This window comes from Prionailurus viverrinus, chromosome D3, assembly GCF_022837055.1.
Source record: "Prionailurus viverrinus isolate Anna chromosome D3, UM_Priviv_1.0, whole genome shotgun sequence".
Taxonomy (NCBI): domain Eukaryota; kingdom Metazoa; phylum Chordata; class Mammalia; order Carnivora; family Felidae; genus Prionailurus; species Prionailurus viverrinus.
In genome coordinates, this window is record NC_062572.1 from 16,226,444 (window position 1) to 16,253,666 (window position 27,223).

General features: G+C 44.9%; 1 protein-coding gene across 10 annotated transcripts in view; it reads right to left on the reverse strand.

Annotated features, from left to right (window-relative positions):
• The window catches only part of CIT (citron rho-interacting serine/threonine kinase), a 186,884-nt gene that overhangs the window by 59,945 nt on the left and 99,716 nt on the right, over positions 1-27,223 (reverse strand). For all 10 annotated transcript variants that reach the window (XM_047826634.1, XM_047826641.1, XM_047826640.1 and 7 more), the window contains 11 exons: positions 26,650-26,793; positions 25,296-25,415; positions 20,261-20,431; positions 19,906-19,956; positions 19,332-19,385; positions 16,603-16,743; positions 14,674-14,799; positions 11,206-11,301; positions 5,742-5,858; positions 4,642-4,751; positions 3,456-3,630 (listed from right to left, as the gene is read on the reverse strand). In XM_047826634.1, coding sequence (XP_047682590.1) covers positions 3,456-3,630; positions 4,642-4,751; positions 5,742-5,858; positions 11,206-11,301; positions 14,674-14,799; positions 16,603-16,743; positions 19,332-19,385; positions 19,906-19,956; positions 20,261-20,431; positions 25,296-25,415; positions 26,650-26,793 — 1,305 coding nt within the window. The remainder of the gene's footprint in view (positions 1-3,455; positions 3,631-4,641; positions 4,752-5,741; positions 5,859-11,205; positions 11,302-14,673; positions 14,800-16,602; positions 16,744-19,331; positions 19,386-19,905; positions 19,957-20,260; positions 20,432-25,295; positions 25,416-26,649; positions 26,794-27,223) is intronic.

Consider the following 27,223-nt stretch of genomic DNA (forward strand, 5'->3'; position numbering starts at 1 on the left):
GTCAGGCTCCACGCTGAGCATGGAGTCTGCTTGAGATTCTCCCTCCCTCCCAATCTCTCTCTCTCTCTCTCTCTCTCTCTCTCTCTCTCTCTCTCTCATTCTCTCTCTCCCCCCCCCGCCCCTCTTCCCCACTCATGCTCTAAAATTAAAAAAAAATAATACAAAAAAAGCATTTAAAAGTAAATGGCTATAAATAACACCATATTGGTAACAAGGACACCTTTACAATTGGGATAAAAATGAAACAACCAGAATTGAATTCTGTTTATTTTAAATATTCCTGCTCTGATTTGTTCGCATTAGGTAACCCACATTAGGTCACATTGTGAGCTAATCATTCTTTCCTCCAACTGCCCATCTATCCTTCTATCGACTCAATGTTTCATTCATTCAAGAAGAGTTTACTCAGCAACTTCCACATAAAAAGGAATATGAAGAGGAAAGACAGTTTCTTCCTCTGAGTTGGAGGAGAAATGAAAACCAACCATTACCATATATGTGGTCAAGTGTAACGGTCAGAATATGTAGGGATGTCGTGGGCACACAGTGGAGAATAAAGAAGGTAACTCTGAGTGTACTTACTGAAGAATTTACAGGAGCCAAATGAGCAAACAGGAAAGAAAATTCCAAGCAGAGGAACCAAGACATCCAAAGGCTGTCCCACAAAGATGTGGGAGACCATGGCCTAATCTACTGACCTAACAAACACTGACAAGGTTGTCCTAGGGACCAGACCCTGTGTCAGACTTTGGGGACGTCAAGCAAATAAGAGGTGTCTGCTGCCCTCAGAAAGTTCACTGTCTAACTGGTTCTTCCAAGAGGTACACAACGTGACGATCTAGACAAAGAAGGCCAAGGGGACGCAAAGGAGATGTTCTATCCAGAGAAGGGTCCCTGGAAAAGGTGACACCCAAGTCCCTTAAGGATGAAGAGAAGACTTATAAAAGATTAAGCCTACAGAGCCAACAAGATTTTGTGGTGCATTTGAGGTGGGGCAAGAGACACAGGACAGAGGGGAGTCGACAGTGACACCTGAGCTTCTGGGCAGGTGCTCTGCGCAGTGAGACCACTGCTACGCCAGAGAACACCAGGGAACACGAGAAGAGCCAGTCTGAGGAGAAAGGTAAGAAATTTGGTGTTGATGTGATGAACTTGGGCAGCGAGGGAGACATCCAGGTGGAGGTGTCTAACTAACCTCTACTGGGACAGTGGGTCAGAGACTCACGAGAAAGGTGTGGGCTGGCGATCTAGATCTGGGAGCCCTTAGCCAGTCAGTCAGCGGCAGCTGAAGCCAAGGCTGCGCTCTCTCACTTGTGAAGATGGCGGCGACCTGATGGCAGTGAACTCGGGGCTCACCCGCAAGGTGCCAGGCACTCCTTTAGCTCATCTCATCCCGTGACAACCCAGAGAGGGAGGCACTGCTTACTATCACCTCCACTTGACACACGAGCACGCTGTGGCGCTGACACACTAAGTGGCTGAGCAAATGTCACATAGCTCAGCAATGGCGGGGCTGGCTTCGAACCCAGAAGTCCGCCTCAAGAGTCTGCTACTTGCTGTTTGTCTTATTAACATGCCAGCAGTCAGAGCAGGCGGCGACTCCACCGGCAGGCTGAAACATTCCCCCGAGACCACTTGGCAGAACCAAGGGAGGCAGGTGACAGCGAGTCATGTGGAGGTGGGTGAGCAGGACGCCATGCAAAGACAGGAGGAGTCCCCCCCCACCCCCCACCAGGGCCCTGCACCTTCGCCACTCCACACATTTCGCTAGGGAAGACCTCACACTGCACACACAGGGTCGGGGAGGCCCAGGGCCCTCTAAGTTGGATTAAACTGGAGGCTGAGAGGCCTCTGCCCCCAAACTCAGTAGCAGCAGGCAGCACAGGGAAGGTGGACCAGCCTTGTTATGTTTAAAGCTAAGCTCCAGAACTCCCAGGGGGTGTGACACTGAGCCTCCTATAAACGTTCTAGGTTGCCCCCACCTTCCTTGGGGGAGCTAGCTGGATCGATTCAAAAGGAAAAAAAAAAAAAAAGCAGATTCAAGGGAAAAGAAAAAAGCAACTCGTTTTTCCTGGGGCATTTTAATTGCCCAGATGAGCGACAGAGGCAGGACAGGTGCCGCAGTAAGAGAGACATTTGTGGAAAGGGAAGGCAAGACAGCCAGTGTTCCCACGCTCAAAGAAATCGGAGTTATTTACACTCACACTCTTAAGGCTGACACCACAGGGAAATGTTGTTAAACTTACTGAACAGTAAAAATATAGCCTGGATAATAAAACTTAAACCACCATCCAAGGCTTCCGGACAACCCAGAACCACCATTCTGGAAGTGTAAGAATCACCTGGAGACTGCTAAAAATGCAAATCCCAGCTCCCCCTGTCCCCCCACATCCTATTTCATTCAAAAAAAGCTAAGAGACCCAGGAATCTGCATTTCAAAAGACACACCAGATGATCCTAAAGGACCCATGTACACCTGGACCACCCTTGAAAAACACGAGACAATGCATTTTTTTTGCCTGTCCTTTGGGGGACTGGCCTCATTTTCACACTGCAGTACAAAAAAAACCCATGAGTATTCCCCAAGGTTAGTCCTCAGACCTCTGTCTGCTTAACAGCCTTTTCCTTAAGAGAGACCATCTGCTCCTTGAAGAATTCCATCACAACTACCCGAGACCTACGAGGCTCCGAGAACTGTGTCTCCTCTCCCAGCTGGGATGTCCTACTCCGAACGACCCCTCTCCTGCACTCCTCTGTCCAACCAGCCAACCCTGCCTACGAGCTGACAGCCCCCAAGATCAGAGATGGGGTCTGTCTTATCACCACTGCTGGCACATAGCAAGGCATTTAACAAATACACAGTGAGTACTGTTCCACGTGTAACTTCACAGCCTCAATCACCCTCAACGCGTCTACAACCAAATGTGTTGTATTTTCCTCCCCAAAACTTGGCTACGTTTCCCAGCTTCCTTATATCTCTGAAGTGAACCACCTTCCATCAAACCTAAGATTTAGATTTGTCTTTTCATCTTCCGCTGTCACTAGGAGACCGCTCCACTGCCATGAAGCCACCCTACGTACCCGAGTGCTAAACTCCCAAGCGTGGACTCGGTCAAGTACGTGACCCTCGTGACCCTTGCTAAATCAGGATGAGGGAGGAATCACTCTGCCCTCCCGGCTCCAGTCTGAAAAACACACCCATTTACATCATCCTCATGTGACCCTAGGGGGGAGATCCATTATCATGGCCATCTGACAGATGAGAGACCTGAAGCGCAGAGAGAACTAGGCTACCCAAGGTTACAAAACTCGCAAGTGCAAGTGGGACTCTAACCCAGATCGGGGACGCATGACACCTCTCGTGTATATACTGACTGACTGATGCTTGACACCTGGCTGGGTTTGGAGCCCCACCCCCCAGCGAATCCTCCTGGGGGAGGGCCCCTCGCTCTCACCTCCCTCAGCCTTGTCTCCAGCTCCAGCAGCCGGTTCTTGTCGCTGTGGTCTTGGTGGCTGATTTTCTCCAGCTGCTCCTCCAGCTTTCGGTTCTGGGCCTCCAGTTTCCCTGCCTGTGTCTCCAGGTAGAACTTCTGCTGCCTGAGTTCTGAAATCATCTCTTCCTGGGCCTTCCTGGTGGGGGTGGTGGGAGGAGCCAAGCAAAATCACAGTCTTGTTAGAGGTGAGCACGTTCCCTCAGAAGGGGCACACAGAAACAGTGGCACGTCTCTGTAAGTGGGCATGGATGGTCACTGCCAGGTTAGCTTGGTCTGGACTCAGCCTCGTGTGCATGAGCCCAGTTTGGGGGGCTGGGGCCCATTCGGTCCTCACTGTTCAGAGGCCCTCATCTATTGGCTACAGGAAGGTCCCAGGGGATGCAAGGGACCCTAACATTTCCCTCCTATGGTAGACTTTTTTTTTTTTTTTTTTTGAGTCTGTCTAGGAGCAGAAAGGGGCCGCTTTAGAGTACAAGACTGCCCCAAAACTCATGAAGGCGGGCCCTGGGGAAGAAAGGGCGATGAGGAGAAGGAAGGTACTCCTTCTGCTTGTCCACAGGCCTTGCTCACCTCCCCACCAGACTGCTCACAAGTATCAGAAACTAGAATGACTTAAAGACCAAAAAGCGGCCTACTAAGCCGGTTTAGGTGAAAATGGGAATGTTTTATATCTCTCAAGAGACGTATCTAAGGGGGGAACAAAATCCCAGAGATGCTAATTCTTTGGGGGAGAAGATTAAAATCAAAGTTCTCCTAGAACACAGGGAATCCTTACAAACCTCATGCCCCCGGGCCTGACTTACCAGCGGGACGGATGGCCCAACCAGGCTAATCATGGGAGGCAAGTCTGGGGAACAAAGACCACAGCTTTCCAAAAGCCACCTATTAATAGCCCTCATTAGAGAGAGCAAAGCACTCTGTAATCTGATGGCAATTTGAAGTATTTAAGAAAACCCAGCTCCAAAGAAAGGGCATGGCAGAATGACATGTAAAAGAAGGCAAAGTTACACAAGTATAACCAGGTCTGGGACAAACTACAGAAGTAATTAAATCTGCTCTGGCTTCATCAGACAGAAGAATGAAGTTTATGCCCCAGGAGAGAAGACCAATGTGTAATCATGCACGCAGGTAGCATGTGAATACTTACATGTTCCTCTGGGTAAAAAGACTGCTGTTTGCTGCAAGTTTATTGGCTTCTGAGAGTTCCACAATCCTCTGTTCCAGGGATCTGATCTTGGAATCCATAGCATTGATCATCTGAAACACAGGGCGGCCTTTGAAACCTCACACACAGACAGTTCTACCAGAATGAGATTAACTCAGGCCGTGGGGCCGGGTAAAAGGCTCCTCTGAAATGTAGGCGATCTGACCAGAGGTAACAAGGGAGGTGACTGGACTGTACCCTGAGGGTCACAGGTCTTACTGCCCAGACAATGGCACTCAGTTTTCTCCAACAGAGATGACACATCCCCACACTACCTAAGCCGCCTGCATTAAAACCACATAGAAGGACCAACTTAGGAACCCGTCATTCTGTGAAGAAGCAGGCCTCATTAAACCCTGTGTCATCTGCATGGGCCCTGGGCCTGCCAGAGCCTCTAACTTGAACCTGCAAACTCATGTTTCTCATCGCCCATGGGGCTGTCGTTTTCTAAGCGATCCCTCCATACCCGGCCACCGTTGCCTAGATGCTCTACATCAAAGTTTTGCCAACTTAATAAATCATAAGAATCAGGGAGGAGGAGGGGAAGGTGCTGGTTAAAAATACAACTTCCCAGGACCCTCCCTTAGAGACTCTGATGTGACAAGTCCCTGTGGGGTCTGAGGTCACAGGTGGATTAACAAGCACCACAGGTGAACCTGAGGAGTGGAAGGTTTCTAAAACCCATGTCTACATGGGTTAGGAAGGAAAGGAGCAAATGCGCGTAGGAAGGAGGCACTTAAGGATGGCCTAGGGCCACTGGGCGGTTTGTCAGGTGGCCTTGTGAAGGACAACGCTAATCATAGACCAGCGTGAGTCCTTCAAGAAGAGTATGAAAGGCAAAATTGGCCACCCTGAGCCACCACCCCTACTGCTTTTAGGAGAGGAAGGAGCTGCAGAGAACCTTCTGTGGGCAAGGAACTCCACAGGATTAAGCAGGAAGAATAATTCATCAGCTGGAACGGACTCCCCTTGCGTGTGTGTGATTCCAGGCATGTTTCAAAAACCCTCCTTTGAAAACTGGCTTTGTGATTCCTTATACCTACCGCCTTCTGCTCACTGAGAATTTTGCCCTTCTCGTGGGCCTCCTCTTCATGTCTCTGCATCAGATTCTCCAGAGTCTCTTTATCGGCCAGGTCTTTCTTTATCTGGTTGTCCAACACCTATGAGAAACAAAAGAAATCAGTGTCCTGAGTAGCAAAGTTGAACAGGGTAGACTAACCAGGGGCACTCGGGAAAAGAAAGAGGAGGAATGAAGAGGCCAAGAAAGTTCTGGGGCAAAGAGGGAGACTGGGAGTTTGCTTATGAGCTGGGATGAGGGTAAGAAGTCAGATATGACCATCAAATGGCAAGTAATAGCAGACTTGAGCTAAGAACTTATTTTAAAATCAGCAGCCAGGGGTGCCTGGGTGGCTCAGTCAGTTGACAGCCCGACTTTGGCTCAGGCCATGATCTCACGCTTCGTGGGTTCGAGCCCCGCATGGGACTCTGGGCTGACAGCTCAGAGCCTGGAACCTGCTTTGGATTCTGTGTCTCCCTCTCTCTCTGCCCCTCCCCTGCTTGTGCTCTGTCTCTCTCTCAAAAATAAATAAACATTACCAAAAAAATAAAAAAAATCAGCAGCCAAAAAGACTCAAAAGAGGTATATCCTCAGTGGAAGGAGACTCCAAAATGAGAGAAAAAAGCTCTCTCCCCAGAGTTTACAATCTGCAGATATTACCTCAGGACAACTCTATGGTAGTCAATGCACCAGTTTTCAGAACACTGCCTGCTCTTAATCTGTGCAGATTTAATCTAGATATCTCCAAGGCTGTGTACGGAAGGACACAAAGCTGAAAGCCGAGGGCGCCCATGTGACCAAGGCGGATGTTCAGAAAGAGACGCAGACAGGAGGATTCTGCCCACCGATAAAGTAGGTGGAGAGTCAATAGTTTGAAAAGACAACATAAAAGAGAGAGAGGAAAAAAAAAAGCCTCTTTCCTCCGTTCTTTCCTCTGATCCAGCTGGGAGTTGGTGGGGGGGGAAGGCACTGGAAAGAGAAACCTTTTCTCAGGGGAAGAGGAATCATGTGTTCTCAGGGCCGAGAACGCCACTGCAAGCACCTACTGTTCCCAAGAGGAAAAAATAAAACAGTAATGGTGTCACCATCTACCAGCTTGATCTAATGTTCCGCGAGGCACACACAGCCCAACCAGTTGCCAAAACAAGTGAGAAAGAAAGAAAAAGGAAGACGACGTCACATAACTTGCCCGAGCCTTTGACCACTGCCCTGTATTTCTCAACACAGAGAATCCACTCTGCCTTTTCTGAATGACACCAACTGCTTCTGATATTGGGAAGAAGCTGAAAGAATTGGGGTCACAGAGGGGATTGAAATCGGCCTTTCCCACAATGTCTATTGTGAAGGGACCTTCGTAGCTCATGGGATGTCGTCCCTAAAAAGAGCCAGTCAGCAGGGAGGGGGTGCGCATGATACAGAAAGGAAAGAACAGATTTCAAAGAGGGCTTTAAACTAGAACCGACTGATGAAAAAAATAGAATGAGAGTTTGTGGAGAAGAACAAAAGGTGGAGGACAGGTCAAGGGAGGAGGGGAGCAGCTCAACAGGATAAGTGGCCCGTTCTCTAGGATGGCGGGGTGTGATTCTAAAATTACGAACAAGAAAAGGACAGAATCTAGGGTATGATCAGAATTATGACTAAAATGGCCTTAGAGAGGCTGGAAACAGGAAGCACAAAGCAGAGCAGGCTAAAAAGAAATGGTTTCATAAAGATTCCCAGTAGGGAAGACAGAAGAAAACAAGTCTTTCCATAACATTCCCCAGGATCCATCAAACAAAGTTCTTCCCATCTAGAAGGCTGTGGAGACCACACAGTATCTGGACCAGGTATGCTCCTGGTTATCAGGTGCTAAAGCAACGAAGCACATTTGGAGGATGACTCTGCTCAGAATAAAACCTCAACTCTGCACCGTGATGGATACCAATGAGAGGTATAGAGGAACAAGCCTCGATCAAGAACTCACGCACCTCGGCTCTGATGGGGTTAAACTGGCAGAAGGAACAAGAGGAAAGATGCATGGGGGGGGAAGCAAGGAACTTGAAATAGGAGAACCACTGTAGACATTTATAGCAATTTAAGACAGAACATGGCTTTTGGACAGGAAGGTCAATATACTCACCCAAATTACAGAATTAATTTTTTTTACGTGTATTTATTTGAGAGGGCGAGAACGTGTGCATGTGCAGGCCGGGGTGGGACAGAGAGAGTTGAGAGAAAGAGAGAGTGAGAGAATCTCAAGCAGACTCCACATTTAGCACAGAGCCCGATGTGGGGCTCGAACCCACAAGCCGTGAGATCATGACCTGAGCCAATATCAAGAGTCAGACACTTAACCGACTGAGCCACCCAGGCGGCCCCAGAATGAATTTTAAGAATGGTTATTGGGGCACCTGGGTGGCGCAGTCGGTTAAGCATCCGACTTCAGCCAGGTCACGATCTCGCGGTCTGTGAGTTTGAGCCCTGCTTCGGGCTCTGGGCTGATGGCTCAGAGCCTGGAGCCTGTTTCCGATTCTGTGTCTCCCTCTCTCTCTGCCCCTCCCCTGTTCATGCTCTGTCTCTCTCTGTCCCAAAAATAAATAAACGTTAAAAAAAAAAAATTTAAAAAAAAAAAAAAAAGAATGGTTATTTTCATCGTGCACAGGTGCTAGTGGACTACATTCTCACAATTTTCTGGAAGTTGGTTTATTCCAAAGGTAAAAGTCGGGAAGCCTGTAAGAACGCAAACCAAAAGGACTGGTATATAAAGTTTAAAATACACTGAGTAGGGGGTCATACTACAACACATTGAGGTTACCTCTGGGTTAATTTTCTGTATTAAAAAAATTTTTTTTTAATGTTTGTTTATTTTTGAGACGGAGAGAGACACAGCATGAGCAGAGGAGGGGCAGATAGAGGGGGAGACACAGAATCCGAAGCAGGCTCCAAGCTCCGACTGTCAGCACAGAGCCTGACGCAAGGCTCAAACTCACAGACCACGAGTTCATGACCTGAGCCGAAGTCGGATGCTTAACCGACTAAGCTACCCAGGCACCCCTCTGTATTTTTTTTTTTTTAATTAAAAATAACCAGGGCGCCTGGGTGGCGCAGTCGGTTAAGCATCCGACTTCAGCCAGGTCACGATCTCGCGGTCCGTGAGTTCGAGCCCCGCATCGGGCTCTGGGCTGATGGCTCAGAGCCTGGAGCCTGTTTCCGATTCTGTGTCTCCCTCTCTCTCTGCCCCTCCCCTGTTCATGCTCTGTCTCTCTCTGTCCCAAAAATAAATAAATGTTGAAAAAAAAAATTAAAAAAAAAAATAACCAAAAGTAACACCAGGGGTAAAAAAAAAAAAAAAAGGGGGGGGGGGGGCAGGGGGATGACCAGGGTGGTGATGATGCTGATACTGCGTGGGCATGTACATGTTTGGTTCTCCAAAAAAGGAACAGAAAAGACCAACCGAATCAATAACAGGATCATCAAAAAATTAAAAGCCTCCTTTAATTGTCTGATTTGGAAGCAGAAGAGGCAATATTTGAGATGTAATGACCAATGTCTGATTCTCAGGAACACAAAAACTGAGTTAAAGACTTTGTCCAAAAATATAATGAAAATGTGATGTGCTTTTAAAAGGAAACAGATAAGCTTGCGTTTTTTTCTGATCAGTGAATTAATAATAATTGAATTGAAATAATAATTTCAATAATTGAAATAATAACTGAATTTAACAGCTCTTCTATGGAAAATGATTTAAAATACTGGATAAAATACAGAAAACATTTTCCCCAAAGTTGGCAAGAGAGTAAGAAACTAGATACTAAAATCCTAAGTGAAAGCAGAAACCTGGAGAGTTAAGAAGGACACAAGCTGTTTTTAACTTGAGGCATTTGCTGAACCAAATAAACTTGAGCTTCATTTTTAATAGCTTCAAAGAGTAAGAAGATAGAGAAATCTGAGCCCAGAACCACTCCCAAAGGGGGCACACATCTGCATTCAAAGTCTCAAAGAATTCTCATTAATAATTTTCGAAGGAAAATGAGCAGCTGACCAAGCACACAGGAAGACAGGCACCATGAGAAACAACAAAGAAAAACAGTGGAGCAGAAACAGACCTTCAGACAGAACAGATATTAGAATTATCAGATAAAGAACATAAAAAAACTATGCTAATGTGTTTAAAGAAACAGAAGACAAGCTTTAAAATGAATGTAGGGAATAGAAAATTATTGTCTTAAATAATCTAGTAAACTTGCAAAAGAGCTAAATAAAATGTTTAGAAACCAAAAATACAGTAACTGAAATTTAAAACTCACTGGTAGGTTTAACAGCAGATTTGACAGGTAAGAATTAGTAAACTAGAAAATCAGCCAGAACTTACCCACAATGTGCACCAAAAGAGAAAGAAATGGAAAATATGAAAAAAGTTAGAGGTGATGCCTACTCAAATTCTCAAAAAGGAAGAAGGAAGGAGAAGAGACAATATGGGAGATATAGTGACCAATGATTTTCCAGAATTGATAAAAGATAGGGGCACCTGGGTGGCTCAGTCAGTTAAGCATCCAACTTCGGCTCGGGTCATGATCTCACGGTTCATGTGTTCAAGCCCTGGGTCCGGCTCTGTGCTGACAGCTCAACACCTGGAGCCTGCTTCAGATTCTGTGTCTCCCTGTCTCTTTCTGTCCCTCCGCCACTTGCACTCGGCCTCTGTCTCTCTCTCTCAAAACTAAACATTAAAAAAATTTTGTTAAATTTAAAAGATACCAATATATTTAAAAGTCCTGTTTATCTCAAGCAAGATAAATAATAAATCTGCATTTAGATGCATCACACTAAAAACTTTAGAAAACAAAAGACAGAGCAAAATTTTAAAACCAGCCAAAGAAAAAAGATCAACACTTTCAAAGCAAGCAACAGTTAGACTGACAGCTGACTTCTCATTAGCAATAATAGAAGCCAAAAGTCGATGGAATGTTATTTTCAAAGGATGTTCTAAGAAATCACTGCCAACGCAGAATTCTGTCCCCAGTCAAAACACCTTTCAAGAATGAGGATGATACAAAGATTCTTTCACACACAGAACAGAGAACTTGTCACCAGCAGGTCTTCACTCAAGAAAGTCATCTGGGATATACTTTAAACAAAAGGAAAAGGATCAGGTCTGAGATGCAGGAAGGAAATTAAAAGCAAAGAATGGTGAGTCTGTGGCTAAATCTAAATTATCATGGACCAAATGACAGGGGAGTGAAAATATGTTAAAGACAGAACTGAGACTAATAACAAAATTTTTTAAAAAATTGTTTTTGAACATTGCATATCAAGACCCCCACATGGGTAACACCCCAAAACCACCCACCATGGCCTGAGGACAGCATTCACCCCAAACAGTCCTCTAGTCTAGCAAGAAGTGACCCAAAGTGCCCAGGAAGCTATGTCGTGCCATAGGAAGAATGCTGGGGGAGATCAGAAAGTGTCTTTACTTTAATTTTTTCTTCGTAGTGCTGTTCTTTCTGTTTCAGGTGCACCTCTAGGTGCTGGGCTGAGACCTGAGCCTCGCGGTGCTTCTCCTCCAGCTCCTGGACACAAAAGAACAGGCGGTCAGGTGTGCAAAGGGGAAGACATAGCTCATGTGTGTAGACATTCACAGGAAACATGACTCTGGCACCGGTACCACAAGCAACAGGCACGTGTTCCTTCGTCACTAGCCCTAAGGCTCTTGGGAAGGAAACCACCACCCATCCTTGGCTCTGGGTTTTCCAGGTCCAAGTAATCACACACATAGACACATAGCTGGTGGGCTGGGATCAGAACTCTGTCAGTGTGACAGGTCAGACAAACAAAGGCAGCTCTTCACCTGTGCACAGAGAAATGACAGTCACAAGGCAACATTTGAGAGTTTAGTGCAGCACAAAGCCCCTGACCACTGTCTTGAGCCTCAGGCCATTTTCACTGTCCCTTAAATGAGAAAAGTATCTTTAATTTCTTTTAACTTCCAAATTGCGTTTTTATGAGAAAAAATATTTTATATTTTCCTGATTATCAACGTGACTGCTCAAGAGCCCTAGCTGTGAAGAAAACTAATGTTACAGTTCAAACACTTGGAAGTTGGAATGATTTTTTTTCTTTTTTTTAACTGGTGTGTGGAGAATGTGACTGTCTGGGGACATTCACATCATATCAGGTTTATAGGATACAGAGCTAATGGAAACAGTAGAACATAAAATACACTGATAATAATGACGTAAATATGTATGCATATATATTAAAGACGGGAAGAGAATTTGGAGGAATATAAATAGTTTGGATTCCATGTTCCCTTCATTCTAAGATTTCTGCTTTTAAACAAAATTGTAATTCATTTGAAAATTATACCAATTCACTTGCTAATGTATCATAAACTGATTCTTACAAAAGGTGGCATTCAATCCACTGAAACACTCTGTAAACTGCAGATATCTGCATCTACATTAATTCTTGTGAATCTGGACCCATTAGTTAATTACTAATATCAAAAGTTATCACTCCAAGTTTTCATCTCTTCACATTGTTTTGAAATTTTTCCTTGAAGTGGAAGTAATTATGAGCATTCTGAAGAATGAGGAAATTATACAGGATGTGCCCATAAAATGGGGAAAAAATACTTTCAGATTCACATGCACATAAAATGTTACTGATTAAGCTTTTGAAATTCTAAAGTCTACAGCACTGACTTTGCTTCGGGGGCCAGTAAAGTGTTCAATTTTAAGAGCAGGTGCGCAAGATCTATTGCAATGCAACAGATGTGATCTTGAGAAGTTGAATGTAAACAGGATCTTAATTAATAAAAACATACTTTAAGGGCTTTATGTGCACTAAAGGATCTCCTGCAATGACTTCTTCCATTTAAGCAAAAGATTTTGCTGTCATGAGAACCCCAATTACCTGTTGTGAAAAGTCTTATCAGAATAGCAAATGTTTTAAAGCAATTGACATTTGGGGATCTGTTTCCAAGCACCATCATTATATAACAGTATTAAGGACCTCCTTTGCCCATGTCCTGGATATTTCACAGCCTGTCAGCACATGGTTCTTGAGCAACAGGCACTTTCTGATAAATGAAGGCACAACCACAAAGGTGCTTGGGCAGGTGGCAAGATACCCTTGAACAAAGAAATCTGTTTTGCTCTTTCTTTATGTTAGGAATCACTTGATAATCATCTTTTCTTAGTTTCAGTCCTCCTAAGACAGCACAGGAACGGAAAGCAGAATCTAAAAATAGGTCAAATGCTCAGATACCTGAACCTGAGAACTTTTAACACCCAGTTTCTGATCTATGTATGGATGGGAGTTTACAACACAGAATCCAAAAGTCCAGAGAAGTCTATGCTCCTACATTTTAATTGCAAGTGAATCTTTGGAAAAGTAGATATCCTAAATCTGATTTCTTGGTGGTTTGGCATTTTTTGTTGTTGTTGTCATTTTTTTAAAATGTTAACTTTGCTTATATGTATAAGATCAGACTCTTTGGTCCTGCTATGCAAACACTGTTGTTCACTGCTACATTTCCAGCTCCTAGAACAGTGCTTGGCACATAGTAGAAGCTCATTAAATATTTGTTGAATGAATGAATGAACACATCGCCATTAAACAGAGAAACACTTTGCAACCACAAGAGACTTAACCACTTTGTTTGCACCAAGCAAGGGATAGAGTGGTGGGATCTTGGTGGGATCTAATTTTACTCACGATAAAATTCACACACTTGACAATCGCCAAGAGAAACTCTGATGAGGGAACAAGAGAACAGAAAGGGCAGACTAACGGTCACATTTGCCTCTGTGTGCAGACGTATATACGAAGACTGTGTGTGAAAGCAAAACAATTTAACCAATCTCTCTTTCACCTGTTTGCTCAAGAGCATCCGTATCTTCGTGCATATATGCAAACATAGACAGGCAAAGTTTTGAAGGGCTTCGGGGGTAGTTTTGGTATTAAGGGCAGGCCTGTAAGTTGGCCATTCTTGAGTTCATTTGGCTGCAGGTGACTCAATTCCCAGAAGTGATGCAGAGATGACAGAGAGAGGTGCAGGGCCCTGCTCACCGCCCCGCCTCCTTATGGCAGAAAGGAACAGTCACCCACCCCAGAGGGTCCCCTAGGGGCAGGGGGAAGGGACCATGAACAGACTCCATGTCATCACTAAGACTCCCAAACAGGGCACACATTCCTGGCTTGGGGACTGAGATCCAAGGACAGTCCTTTCAAAAAGTTCACCTGCCTGGGACAAAACTTCAACACATCTGCAAGTACTCCCAGAGCCAGGCTTCCTTGATGAAGTTAATCTGGTCACCAGAGCCGAAAACAGAATCATGATGATTTACAAACCTAAAAAAGACCTGCTACATCTAAGGAAATTAAGGAGGGGGGCGGGGAACAATCCTAATAACGGAATGTGGCAGAGAGAGTGAGTGGGTGAACACGGATCTATGACAAATACTACTCTGAGAAAAACAACCCTGCGTGACTAATTTCTTTCTTCTCCAAAAGCAAAAATCTGGGCTTTGGTCTTAAAGGTCTAAATCCCTGCTGTTTGTTTTTTTTTTTTTTTTTTTAAGTTGGCCTCGCAAAGTTAACAGCCATACAAAACTCTGCTGATGGTGGTACGTAAATGCTCCCGTAAAAACGTTTAACGGAAATGACAGAGGATGCGCGTTCGTGTTTTTAAAATGTCAGGCAGTAGCAAACAGAGCAGAAAAGTAATAATTACGGATCTGTTACCGGTGCTGAAACGTCCGACATTTCGTTATTCATGCTATCCTAGGAATGTGGCAGACACTGAAACCACTTCTCTCCATTCGCCTACTCGGAGATACCTCCCCTGTTGACGGCAGGCCGTTCTTCTTTTCACCCCCTTCCCTCTGCAACCTCTAACCTGTTGGTCTTTTAACTTTTCAGCTTTTGTTCCTGCTCACCAGAATTTTATCAGCCATCTGCTGGATCTGTTGGGATTTTGTCTGGATGTCATCCTTCAGTCTGTTTTCTCTACGCTCCATGGTCTCTAGCCTCTTTACCTTGTTCTCCAGAGAATGGCGGCGTTCCTGTAGATCATGAATCAATCAGAGAGTTTTAATGGAGTAACCGCTATGGGCATAGCGCCTGCACCGAGGGAGAGCGGCCTCGAGAAGCATACGCGCAAGGCAGGAAGAGAAGTCTCGGGCATCCGAAGCAACAGTGAGGAAAAATAAGATTTCTAGAATCCAAGTACTCGGTTGTGTGGGTTACAAGAGTGCATTCATTCATTCAAATATTTACCAAGCACCTACTATCTGCAAAGTATCACACTAGGCATCACGGAAAATACGGAGGCGAAGCCGACATAATTCCTGCCCTTGGAAAAGATAAGACAAACACAAAGAAACATAATATAGGTTAAGACGGGGAAGGGCCATACAGAAAATAGGTACAGAGTGCTGTGGGAGGCTGCAGGCAGGAGAGAGGCCTTTTCACCGAAAGCTGAAGGGAGAAGTCACAGAGATGTGAGCTTTGGAGGGCGGAGGGTGGGAGGTGAGGGTGGAAGGCCCTTCGGATGAAGGCAGATGCATTAGCAGAAATACGGAGGGGTAGGCAGCCAGTTTAGGCCGAGGCGAAGCCTCCCATGGCTCAGCATAAGATGCTTTAGGGGACAGAGTAGCAGAAAAGCTGAAAGGGGGCACTTGTGAGTCAAATGGTTCAGAGTCTCATGTACCAAGCTGAGGGGTGCACGCAGGGCATAGAGAAGCTCTAAAAGCTTTGGGATGGGGCAGGGGGTGCTGATGAGCCTTGTGTTGAGGCCCATGAGTCTTATATCATATGAGCCAGCTGGGGGGAAGGGAAGACGGGGAGCGGAGGGCCAAGAAATTACTTAGTGTGCTCATCTAAGGGAAAGAAGGCCTGGACCACGAGGAGGCCCACAGAAATGGCAAGCAGGGGTGAAGGGGAGGTGCGGGGGGAGACAGCGTGGCTGGATTTATAGGACTGAGTGGCTCACCGAATGGCAGGGGGGCAAGGAGAAGTCAACGATGTCAAAGTTTCAAGCCAGGGGGTGACCAGATAAATGACAGTGGCCCTGGCTGGCATGAGGAGATTAAGAAGGGAGCCCCACTCGTGGGGGAAGATACTGAGTTCATTCTAGAGTTGATGCACCAGCCGGCACCGAGGCAGGGAAAGCAGAGGGCCCAGCAACGGGGTGGGGGGATGGTTAAATCAACTCCGATCTGTTCTGTGGAACCATCACCGAGGAGGCGGCGGCGGCGGGGAGGCGGAGTGAAGGGCAAGTGTTACTTTTTATTCTATATTCTTCAGTACTGTTCAAATTTTTTACAACAAGATGATACTCATGTGTTCCCTGTATAATTATTTCAAAGATTTCAACAACAACAACAACAACAACAACAAAGAATTCGAGGGAGAGAAGAGGCCCAAAATCTAGGCCTGGGGGCCATCGACACACGGGTAACAGGTGAAGCCTTGAAAAATAATGTTATTAACACCATGGGGAAGAGGCAAGGAAAAACAAGGGTGCAGAGGGAAGAAAACTCAGGATGGAATTACACTTCATCTACTGAACATAAATCCTCGCAGCATAGTGAGGTCCGAGGAAAACAGAAAGGCAAAGCTTTTAGCAGAACATCTTTCTACCTGAAGCTGCTGTGACCCATCTCTTTTTCCCTTTTGGGGAAAACATTGCCACTCCTCTCAAGCTTCAAAGGATTTGCGGAAGGGAAAGTGGTTTGGTCAGACATAAGCAAGAGGTGGTTCTGCAGTGTCTTTCCCTCCGCACGGCCCAAAGCTGGTCAGCAGCTCACAGGCGGCCACACCGGGACCCAGGCTCAGTCCACCGTGGGCTGAGGTCCCCTGCTCACCTCGGCCTCCACCAGCTTCTTTTTTATGCCTTCAGAGGAGTCCTCACGGTTCTGCAGCTTCTCCAGTTCACGCTCGGCTCGCTCCTTTGCCTGGCGGATATTCTGCAGCAGCTCAGTGGCCTCTGTGCTGGCTTTTACAGCCTGCCCGGAGAGGAGGGACAGGAGACAGATGGCCAGACTTACTCACATGAAAAGATGGTGACAATCTCCTCAACAAGAAAAGTCAGGTAATGCGAAGTATATATGTATCATATCCATCTTCAAAACCTGTAAACATTCACTTGATTCTGCATTTTTGTCTATGCCCAAGCGCACATCACTGAATTTGGAATGCATCTTACAGTTAAAATGGACAGCAATTTTTCCTTCTTGGGGTGCACAGATAAAGTGTATCTGATGGTTGTTAGTACCTTAGCTTCAGTGCAACGTAGTAAATGTAAACAAAAAGGGTCTAGTGGGCTTATCTGCCCAGGTGTTAATGCCTCACAGCATTAATTTTCACCTTACTTAATTATCTCCTTTGCTAATTAGGGATTTTTTTTTTACTACTTTTATAAGAAAACAAAATAAAAACTATACTTTAAAATTTTTTTTCAAATAAATACCTGCCAAAGGATATAACAGCCACAGATGCACTGGTAATTCATAAATCTGTGCTTGAAAGAAAAAAACAGCTAAACCTTTGGAAGTTAATTTTCATTTGGGTCTTGACTATACTGTAGCTCTTATAGCATCAGAGCAAAGATCTGAGCATAAGAAACCAATAGTCTCACACTTACCTGCTTTGAAATATGATTTCTAAAAAGCAAAAACTGCAAAGAAAACTTGAACACTAGCACCATCCAATATGGGAGTCACTAGCTAGACATGGCCCCTGAGCACTTACAATGTGGTTGGTGTGACTGGAAAATTGATTTTCAGTTTTACTTATGTTTTAATTCATTTAAAAGCTGAAACAGTGTAAATATTTTAGTATTGACACATGCAGCAATGATATTTTGGATATATCAGATTAAATAACTGTATCATCCAAATAACTTCATCTGTTTCTTTTTGCCTTTTTAATGTGGCTACTAGAAAATTTAAAACTACACCAGGAGCTGACATGTGTGGTTGGCATCACACTTGTAGTGTAGAACACAGTTCTAGATGGAAACATGAGTCCTCATACAAACTTCTAGCTGAAAGAGGATGGGAGAGGCTTTCATTACTGAGCTCAAGGACAGGTAAGAAGGGGCAGATTCAGGGAGAAAGAAAATGTGGTCTATCCACACAGTGGAATATCACACAGCCTTTATTTATTTTTAAGTTTATTTATTTGTTTTTGAGAGAGAGACAGAGTGCAAGCTGGTAAGGGGCAGAGAGAGAGGGAGACACAGAATCCGAAGCAGGCTCCAGGCTCCGAGCTGTCGGCACAGAGCCCAACCCATTAACCGTGAGATCATGACCAGAGCCGAAGTCGGATGCCCAACCAGCTGAGCCACCCAGGCACCACACATAGCCTTTCAAAAGAAGGAAATCCTGGGGCGCCTGGGTGGCTCAGTCGGAGAAGCGTCCCACTCTTGATTTCGGCTCAGGTCATGATCTCACGCTTCCTGAGATCAAGCCCCATGTCAGGCTCTGCACTGGCAGTGCAGAACCTGCTTGAGATTCTCTCTCTCTCTCTCTCTCTCTCTCTCTCTCTCTCTCTCTCTCTCTCTCTGCCTGTACCCTACTCTCTCTTTCAAAATGAATAAATAAACATTAAAAAAAAAAAAAGAAGGAAATCCTGTCACACTACAATGTGGATGGACCTCAAGGACATCACGTTAAGCAAAATAAGCCAGTTAACAAAAGAACAAATATTGTATGATATTACTCATATGAGGTATCTGAGGTAGTCCACATCACAGAAACAGAGGGAGAACGGTGGTTTACCAAAGGCTAGGGAGAGGAAGGAAGGAGAATTAGCAGGTAAAGAGTCAGTTTGGCAAGATAGAAAAAGTTCTAGGGATTCACTGCACAACAATGTGAATATCCACGACACTACCAAACTCTATACTTAAAATGACAGCACTTCAGAGACAGTAAATTTAGTGTTAGGTGCTTTTTAACCACAACTTAAAAGAAAAAAAGTAAGAAGAGGCTCTATTAAACCAGGCCAGGAAACACATTCGCGTTCCTGATGCGACAGGCATGTCTCAGAATCACATTCATTCCGGTCTTTTCGTTGGCATTTCCAGTGTTTGGCTGAGAGGAGGGTCATTAGCCACCAATGCACAGGATGGTGTAAACCAAACGCACCCCCTCCCCCACCCCGAGCTGACTCCCCAGTTCCCCCCAGCCCTCCAGTGGGCAGGAATGCTGCCCACAGTTTGTCACTGAAAGCAGTTTGGGTCATGAACAACACCTGCCTCTCTTACAAATGTGCAGAACAGGGAGCCTGGCCCCCTGAAGGGAAAGAAGCTGGCCTCTTGGCCTCTTGGGTTCTGTCGTAGTATAATTAGAACTTTTACTTGAGTGTCTCGCACAGCTTGGTTTTTAAAAATAAACACTGCTGACATGTCTCAAAAGGAAAAAAACTATATTCAGAGCTCTGATATTTTCAGGTAATAGCTCACTCCCCCTTCATTTTCCTCGGTGCTGGCTGACTAATTCGGTCTCTCTCATCTTTCAGGCTCCGGGACAAGGCAACAAAAAGTATTTGGAAATGAGGGGTAAGTTCCCCAAAAAAATCACCTCAGGCTTACCTTTTCCAGCTTGTCTTGGAGCTCCTGAATTTTGAGCTGTTGCTCAGCATTGATCTATAATTAAAATCCCGGGAAATAAAGCAAAAGGTAAATTGGCATTAACGTCTTGCTACATTTAGTGCAGTTCTATTTTCTGAAGGTTTCTCTGGGGTCTTTTTGTTCTGTTTTCCAGTGCCTACTAATGGAGAGGAAGACCAGTGGCCTATCAGAGAAGCCTTTGAATGTCCCAATGCAAACCTCCATGCTGACAATCTCCCCAGAACCAGCAACATACGTACGGCAAGAGAATCGAGGTTGCCGGTGCCTTAAGACTATGGAAATTTTCACGTGTGTTTTCCTAAGAGTCTCGGTTTGTCTGTTACTCTGACCGGGCATGATAAAAAATGAGGTGTCTTGTACCCCTCCTGGAACCACACCTAAGTTAAACATGCTTGCCCACAGATTGGCCATCAAAATAAACCTAGAAGAGAGTTCTCGGTCCATTGCAAAAGCATTCTTAACCAATGACTGGCCATGGAGAATAGCATTTAAAAGATTATCTACCAAAAATAGCAACACCAATAATGGAAAATACCTTCTCTAGTTTGGAATATTCTCCCACTTCAGGCTTCCCTTGATCCTTAGCCTGTAATTTAAGAGATAAAACATATTGGGAAATTCAAGAGCCTTAAAGTCATATAAAGACAACACCGCCTGCTGTACTTTCTACCAAGAAACAGAAATTATTTGGCCGTTTTCTGTGGCCAAATAATGATAATGATGATGATGATGATAAATAAGTTATCTTCTATAAATAAGGACCAGGAGCTTTGCAGAGTATTCCATTATTCCCCAAACGTACACTGATTAAGCTAGTATTCCCTTTATTCTTGCAAAGACCATCCAGGAGTCGACCCCCCAAAACAGCCTTCTGGCAGGTGGCTGGCTACCTTCATGAGTTTATGCTGACATTCTGTGGCTTTCCGCTTGAACTCTTCAGCAGCGAGCCGAGATTCTCTCAACTCCGATTCATAGAGATCACTCCGTCTCCTCGCTGAAACGAGGTCCTCTTCCAGCTGATTCATCATTAACCTCATTTCTTCCACTTGAGCCTGGTACTCCTAAAGAGCAGGCAAGGGAAGAAGGACGAACTTTAGAACTCTTAAAAGAAAAGACAGGCAGTGAAGACAGAAGGCCATGGACCACGGAGGGAAGATGCACATTGAAGGCTGACTGGCAGAGAAGAGACCTGGGGAAAAGGTGGACAGCGACAGGCAGAAGGGAGAGGTGTAGGGAGGGTGAGGAAGAAGCAAAGAACATTAAATCCTTCAACTATTTTAACGTAGATCATGTATCATTAGTAACACCATTTGGAACACATGTGCCTGTACCTAATAAGATCCTCTGAGCAAATAATACTGCACAAGTAGCACAGAACCTTAAGGCATCTGCAACACAGGAGAGCTGAAAGGGATGTTCTTTAAACCACCAGGATAAACTGCTTACATGTAGCTTTCCTCCAAGGGTAATCATTTATATAGATTTGTCCTTTAGAAGTCATGTGCTCCTAACACAATTAGATATGGTACTAGTTTTAAAATTAACCTTTCAGACTGCACAAGGGGGTAATTGGAAATCTCCGTGGAAAGACTCTTGGAAGGTGAAACTCATCATGTCGGTTTCTCACCATTAATTTCTCTGGGCCCAAAACTGAATGATGAACTTAACGTTGCTCTTGAAATGCAAGTCACCCAGAAATCTGGAAGAGTCAGAAAGCACTGGCTCTGGTCAAAATAACTTGTGAGGACAACTCCGGAGAAAGAATTATCTTTTTCCCTTGAGCAAACCTCTAAAGTGATCCAAACAGCCTGACCTTTTCCAAAATGAATTTCTAAAATCAAAACAGAACATTTGAATTGGTTTTTCAAAAATTGGATTTACCAGGAGAAATGGGCAGTGGTTTTGAAAACTTTGGGGCGAAGTATGAAAATATTCTCTGTTAGCAAAACCAAAGCTTATGCATATTAGGATTTGAATGAGAATGGAGCCAGTCAAAGGTGCCTTGAGGCAGGGGTAGGGATACAAAATGAAAAGAACAAGGAATTGAATCAAGACTATCTTTGATACTCACAATATACATCTCTAAGATCTGTTCTCCCAAGAAATAATTGAAGCAGTATCACTTGAACAAGGACATGTTAACCAGTAAAAACAATAATTGGTTTTTTCAGTAGCAGGGTAGAAAGCAAACCTTTCATCCCATTGTACCAAGCAATACCCCCAGATGCACATTAAAGCCGAGGTGATGTTCTTATGAAAATTGGATAGTTTCCATGCAAGCACACCTCTCTGTATAACTGGGAAGGGAAAAAAAATGAGTCCAGAGTGGAGCATGGTCTCATTTCACTCCCTCCCACCCATAAGCATACTATTGTTGAAGGTCAAGCCCAGAAGTCACGGGGCACCAGGTTTTCTGGGTGATGCATACTAAGTGGGTGACACGGGTTATATAACCAGAGGTCTTCATAAGCTGCTCACAATTATCTGAACTGACAGAGTGGAACACGAACCGAATTATGTGAAATGATATATCCTTTATTTACATCTGTTACTTTCTAGACCCCTTGGTCAGAAATGCGCTATGACTTTCAAAAGGCTCTGGGCACCGTGCCTTCCTGCACCCCTTCCTCCATTAAAAAAAAAATGTATTAAAAACTGTATTTTAGAGGCATCTGGGTGGCTCAGTCGGTTAAGCGTCTGACTTCGGCTCAGGTCGTGACCTCACGGTTCGTGAATTCGAGCCCCACATCTGGCTCGCTGTTATCAGTCTGTCAGTGTGGAGCCCACTTCAAATCCTCTGTCCCCCTCTGCCTGCCCCTCCAACGTGCACCGCTCTCTCAAAAATAAACCTTTTTTTAAAAAAAAAATCTGTATTTTACAACAGCATTCATATAAAGACAAAAACATTAATATTATCTATGAAAAAGTTCCTTTGACCTAAAAGCTCAACTTTTATCTTCTGATTAAAAAAAAAAAAAAAAAAAAAAAGGTAAACATTTTATGGGTCCCTAAAACTACTGTGGCCCTGCTCACAGGCACAAACACCAAGCTGTAGCAGAAGCAAAGTTCTGAGAGAAAATCTTGGGTATCTTTTATCCTCAAGCTCCTTTTTCTGTCTGGAAATTGTCAGTGAGAAGGGAATGTAATTTTCGTGTTTTGTCAAGAGCAAGGACAGAGAGTTGTTCCGTCCCCTCAAAACGTTCCTCTTTCCTGAGCTGTCAGCACCCAGGGGGAGGAAGGCAAGAATCAGACAACATCTCTATCAGCATTCCGAGCTCTTGGGGTACACAGCTTATTCCACGTCATCTGTTGAGCTGCTGTTATTATGCCGCCTATATCAAGGAAATCCTATAAATCCAACAGCTAACCAAATCCCTGCTTCAGGAAAAAGTCTGAGAGAAAAGAATCAGATCTGTTTCCAAGGAGAGAGAACAGTTGTATCTCAGCATGGGATGGATTGTAGGCCAGCGTTGAGTGGGGTCAAGATGGGGAACCACGGACAACGTTCGAGGTCCACACAAAGTAAGTCTTCTGAATGGAGCCTCAGATATCATAGGAAGATACTATCAGACATAGTCCTATTCAGTCAGAAATCCCAAAACCCCAGTGCCTTCTGTGTGACCCAGACTTCCACTTCCCTTCCTGAGGAAGGGCAAAGGGCATCAGTCATCTCTAGTAATGGTGCCTGAATCCAACTGTCATGTAAGGCTCTTAGGTGTTTTTATTTTACACCAAATGCAAACACTCTACAGGGGGTAGCTAGGCAGAAGCAAAATGTTTAGAAAATAAAATAATAAATAGCTGTATGGAAATTAGCTTTTGAGAGAAACAGTAGGGAATAAATGCCAAATCTGGGAGGAATGGACGTGCTGCAAACCAACTACTATGGGTCTGCTGAAGAGCAGGAAATGCTTGCTCCTGGACTGCAGACATCGCGGTCTCCCAAAACTCACTTTAATAGATCCATCTTCCGACGAGAAATAAAATCCGAAACTGAGAAGTTTTCTGCCCCCCCCCCAACCCCGCCCCGCGGAACTTTTAGCAATCATTAAATCTAAACCTCCACATGTATGCCAACTGTGGTATGAATCATCAAAGGCAGTTCTTTGAACTCAACCACCAGCATGCACCTTTTCAAAATGTCCTGATAATTCAGTTTCTATGGGATTCACGGACACCAGCTGCTCCCTCTGCTGGCCAAATGCAGCTTTCATTTCCCCAGGATGTCACCAAAAAGCAAATCTCCAAAACACATTGAACTAATGGGACAAAAAGAATCCTACCTCTTGAAACTTTTAGGATGAAAACCTATGTTGATAAAAGGGGCAATGAGTCAACTGTCAGAGCAGATTTTTCAAACTCTCTGTAACCTTCAAAATCTCTAAGATTAGTATTGGTGTTCAGAACAGATTGCAACATTTCCTTTGCAGGTTATTTATAACATCTTTATCAAGCAGGAGGATATTAACTAACCACTTTAAAATATTAAGGTGATAAAGAGATCAGGCCAACAAAGTCCCCAAAACAATCATTCCATCTTTAAAGAAGAGTTAACGGACCGAATGATTTGCAGGAGTTTCTTGTATTAGCACCACCCAGATGGCTAAGTTTGTGCCACCCAGAGACAAAAATGTTCATTGCCATCGCTGCTTCCATTAGGTTTCCTGAAATGAATGAGAGTTGCCTGGCAGCTGATAATTCAGCTCTCCAATTGCTCACTGCCATCTCTTCATTAAAGTTTCTATTTACAGTTTCTTCAAAGGACAGAAAAATCCATGCTAAAAAGGAAACAATGAGGCGAAGTAAAAATGAACCAATGAGGCGAAGTAAAAATGAACCATCTAAAAAGAAAACCCTTTTAGAAAGGAAAAGAGAGAGACAGAGTAAGCTTTTTAAACATCTTGATTCTCTTTTCTGAACACTCAGGGGATGGCTTTCTGCACTCAGATTCCCCGCGTTAATTCTGACTCGGCTTTCGCTGCTCAAACTCTTCTTCTATATCTTTATAGACGCTACGACTTATCCTGTCTTTTCCCAAAAACTTAAAGTGCATCTGAGAAGCTATGTAAAAGTATTTCATTGTTTTGGGGCGCCTGGGTGGCGCAGTCGGTTAAGCGTCTGACTTCAGCCAGGTCACGATCTCGCGGTCCGTGAGTTCGAGCCCCGCGTCAGGCTCTGGGCTGATGGCTCGGAGCCTGGAGCCTGTTTCCGATTCTGTGTCTCCCTCTCTCTCTGCCCCTCCCCCGTTCATGCTCTGTGTCTCTCTGTCCCAAAAATAAATAAACGTTGAAAAAAAAAAAAAAAAGTATTTCATTGTTTTGGTGGTCTAAAGCAGAGATTGGCAAACTGTTTCTCTAAAAAGCTAGACAGTCAGCCATCTCTGCTTTGTAGGCCATATGGTCTTTGTCCCAACTACCCACCCCTGCCATTGTAGTGTGATAAGCAGCCAAGGACACCACATAAATGAATGGGCGGCTGTGTTCCAATAAAACTTTGTTTATGGATGCTGAACCAAGCATCCACATAATTTTCCATATAATTTTCACATGTCTTGAAACATTCTTCTTTTCTTTTCTTTTTCCCCCCCCCAAGCAGTTAAAAATGCAAAAATCAATCTGAGCGTGTGGCCATGGAAAACAGGTGGTGAGCCAGATTCGCCCCATAGGCCGCAGTTTGGCCACCTTTGTTCTAAACCTACACCTTTAAGTGAAATGAGTAGCCAGGATGGGGTGCAGACCTCAAAAGGAGCTAGAACACGCGCTCCACTGTTTACATAAACCATGGAGAATCTAGTTTTCAAATGACCTACATAGCTCTCTTTCCTCCTCCCAACCCCCGCTTCCCTCTCTCCACCCTCCCCCCAACACGCCGCTCTTGGAATCAGAGGTCCGAGGTGCAGCCCTGCTCCCCAGCATCAGGTCATACCTGCTCTTTGATTTCCTGGAGCTTCCGGCTCTGCTCTCTGATGTCATGGAGAAGCTGAAGCGCTTTGTCATCCTCCTGGGACACCTCCATCCGTGCTTGCTCCAAACTTCGCTTTAAGCTCTAAGGAAAGCAAAAATTTTAATAGGGATGCCCTGTGGTGCCTGCTCTGTTTGCAAAGATTCATTAAGGGAGCTGCAAGCTGCTTCGCGGACACCAAGACGGTTTCGGGTGACGGAGCAAAGTTGACAACTTCCAGTTGGTTGCTGGCTCCGGTTTTCATCCTGTAAAAACCCTTTGGTTCAAGAATCATCATCTCAACCTTGTGACCTCGTGGGTCCAGCCTGAAACTTCATCACAACCTGCCTCCTACCGCCATCTACCTGTCCTACCAGATACTTACTTGTACGTTCAGGACTAAAAACCAATGAGGTCCCTTAGCCTTTTGTTAAACCACCATGGGGACAGCTACAGAGTCTTTTCTGGAATATCAGTTATTAGAGGGCTCTCCGGTATAGGTCCCTCTTTCAAAGCAGCAATGACTTCCTTCTTCCCTAGTTGTCATTTAAGACTCCGAGAAGTCTATTTCCACCTCCTGGCTTACGTCTCCTGGACACCTTTCATCCATAAGGTTCCCTCAATGCTTCAGTGGCACTGAAATACATATCTGAAATACAACTTCACCCACCACTGAAAGGCAGCCAAATCTGGAATGGAAACATAGCAGTTATTCTTAATCAGCCACGTTCTATAGATTTCCTTCTCCCTTGTGAAAAAAACTTGAAAAATGTGGGATTCAACTTCTTAAGACTGTTTAATTGGCCACATTAAAAAAAACACCTGAATGAAAAATTTAACGAGACAATGGAGAAGACAGTCTACTCTTGTGAAGGAAAGGAGAAAAAAAAAAAAGTCACATGGTAAATAATGACAGAGGGTCTGGGTTTTTACAGGCTGAGTCTTCTTGTTGCTACACTGGTTCTAGGCGATGGAAAACTGATCTTGGGCGGATTTGTTTATTTAAGAGTTGGGTTCCTGAGGCTGATCGTGTTGGACAGGATATAGACCAGAGAGGTTGGGATGGGAGGTGTTAGGACCCTCTGTAGCTCACTGCGGTGACAACTATGACAGTATCCAGGCTCCGCAGCCTACCTGGACTCCTGGAGCCCAGTCTCGCTGTTCTGGGACCTCCCGCCTGGCTCACTGCCAATCACACACCTTGCCTTTGAATACTCCCTCTCTCTCTACTGTCTGCCATTGGCTGTGATGTGCCTCATGAAGCTGTCATGAAACAGGATGAGACACACACGACAGGAAGTGCCACCTCCGAGGGAAGGGGACTTTGGGGAAGGCTCACACTGCATTCTGTGATGTAGGTAGCAAGGTCCTGCTCCAGGAGGGATCTCTGAGTCTCAGAGGCCTTCAGCTCCACCTCCTTCTGACTAAGCACAGCCTCCACCTCTGACACTCTCCGATGTAACCGGGTCATTTCCTGCTCCATCTGAAACAGACACATCGACAGGTTAAAAGGGCCCGTGGAGGTTCGTCAGGAGCAATCAAATCTCAAGCAGCCGCCGAAACCACCTGGTGGTCTGGGCTGGCGTTAATTCGCCAAAGGTTGGGAAGGAGATACCATTGCTTCTTCGCCCGGGAGTGCACAGTTCTTCGTAAGGACAGTCACCAATGCTAAGTCACTCCTCTCATCCAAGACTCGGTTCACACTTGGTCACTTCTCTAGCCCAGTGAGCAAGGAAGCCACAATCATCATTTTTCACCTGTATGCTTTTTGGGTTTAGTTTGGCTTTCTGCACACGTCACTTTAATTTTATCCCAAATCCATCTTGATCCCCCCCATCTCCTTGCAAAGATCTAGAGGACAAATCCAGGACAGGGCAAGGAGATATGTATTCGTCTGCACTCTTAGGAGTCCC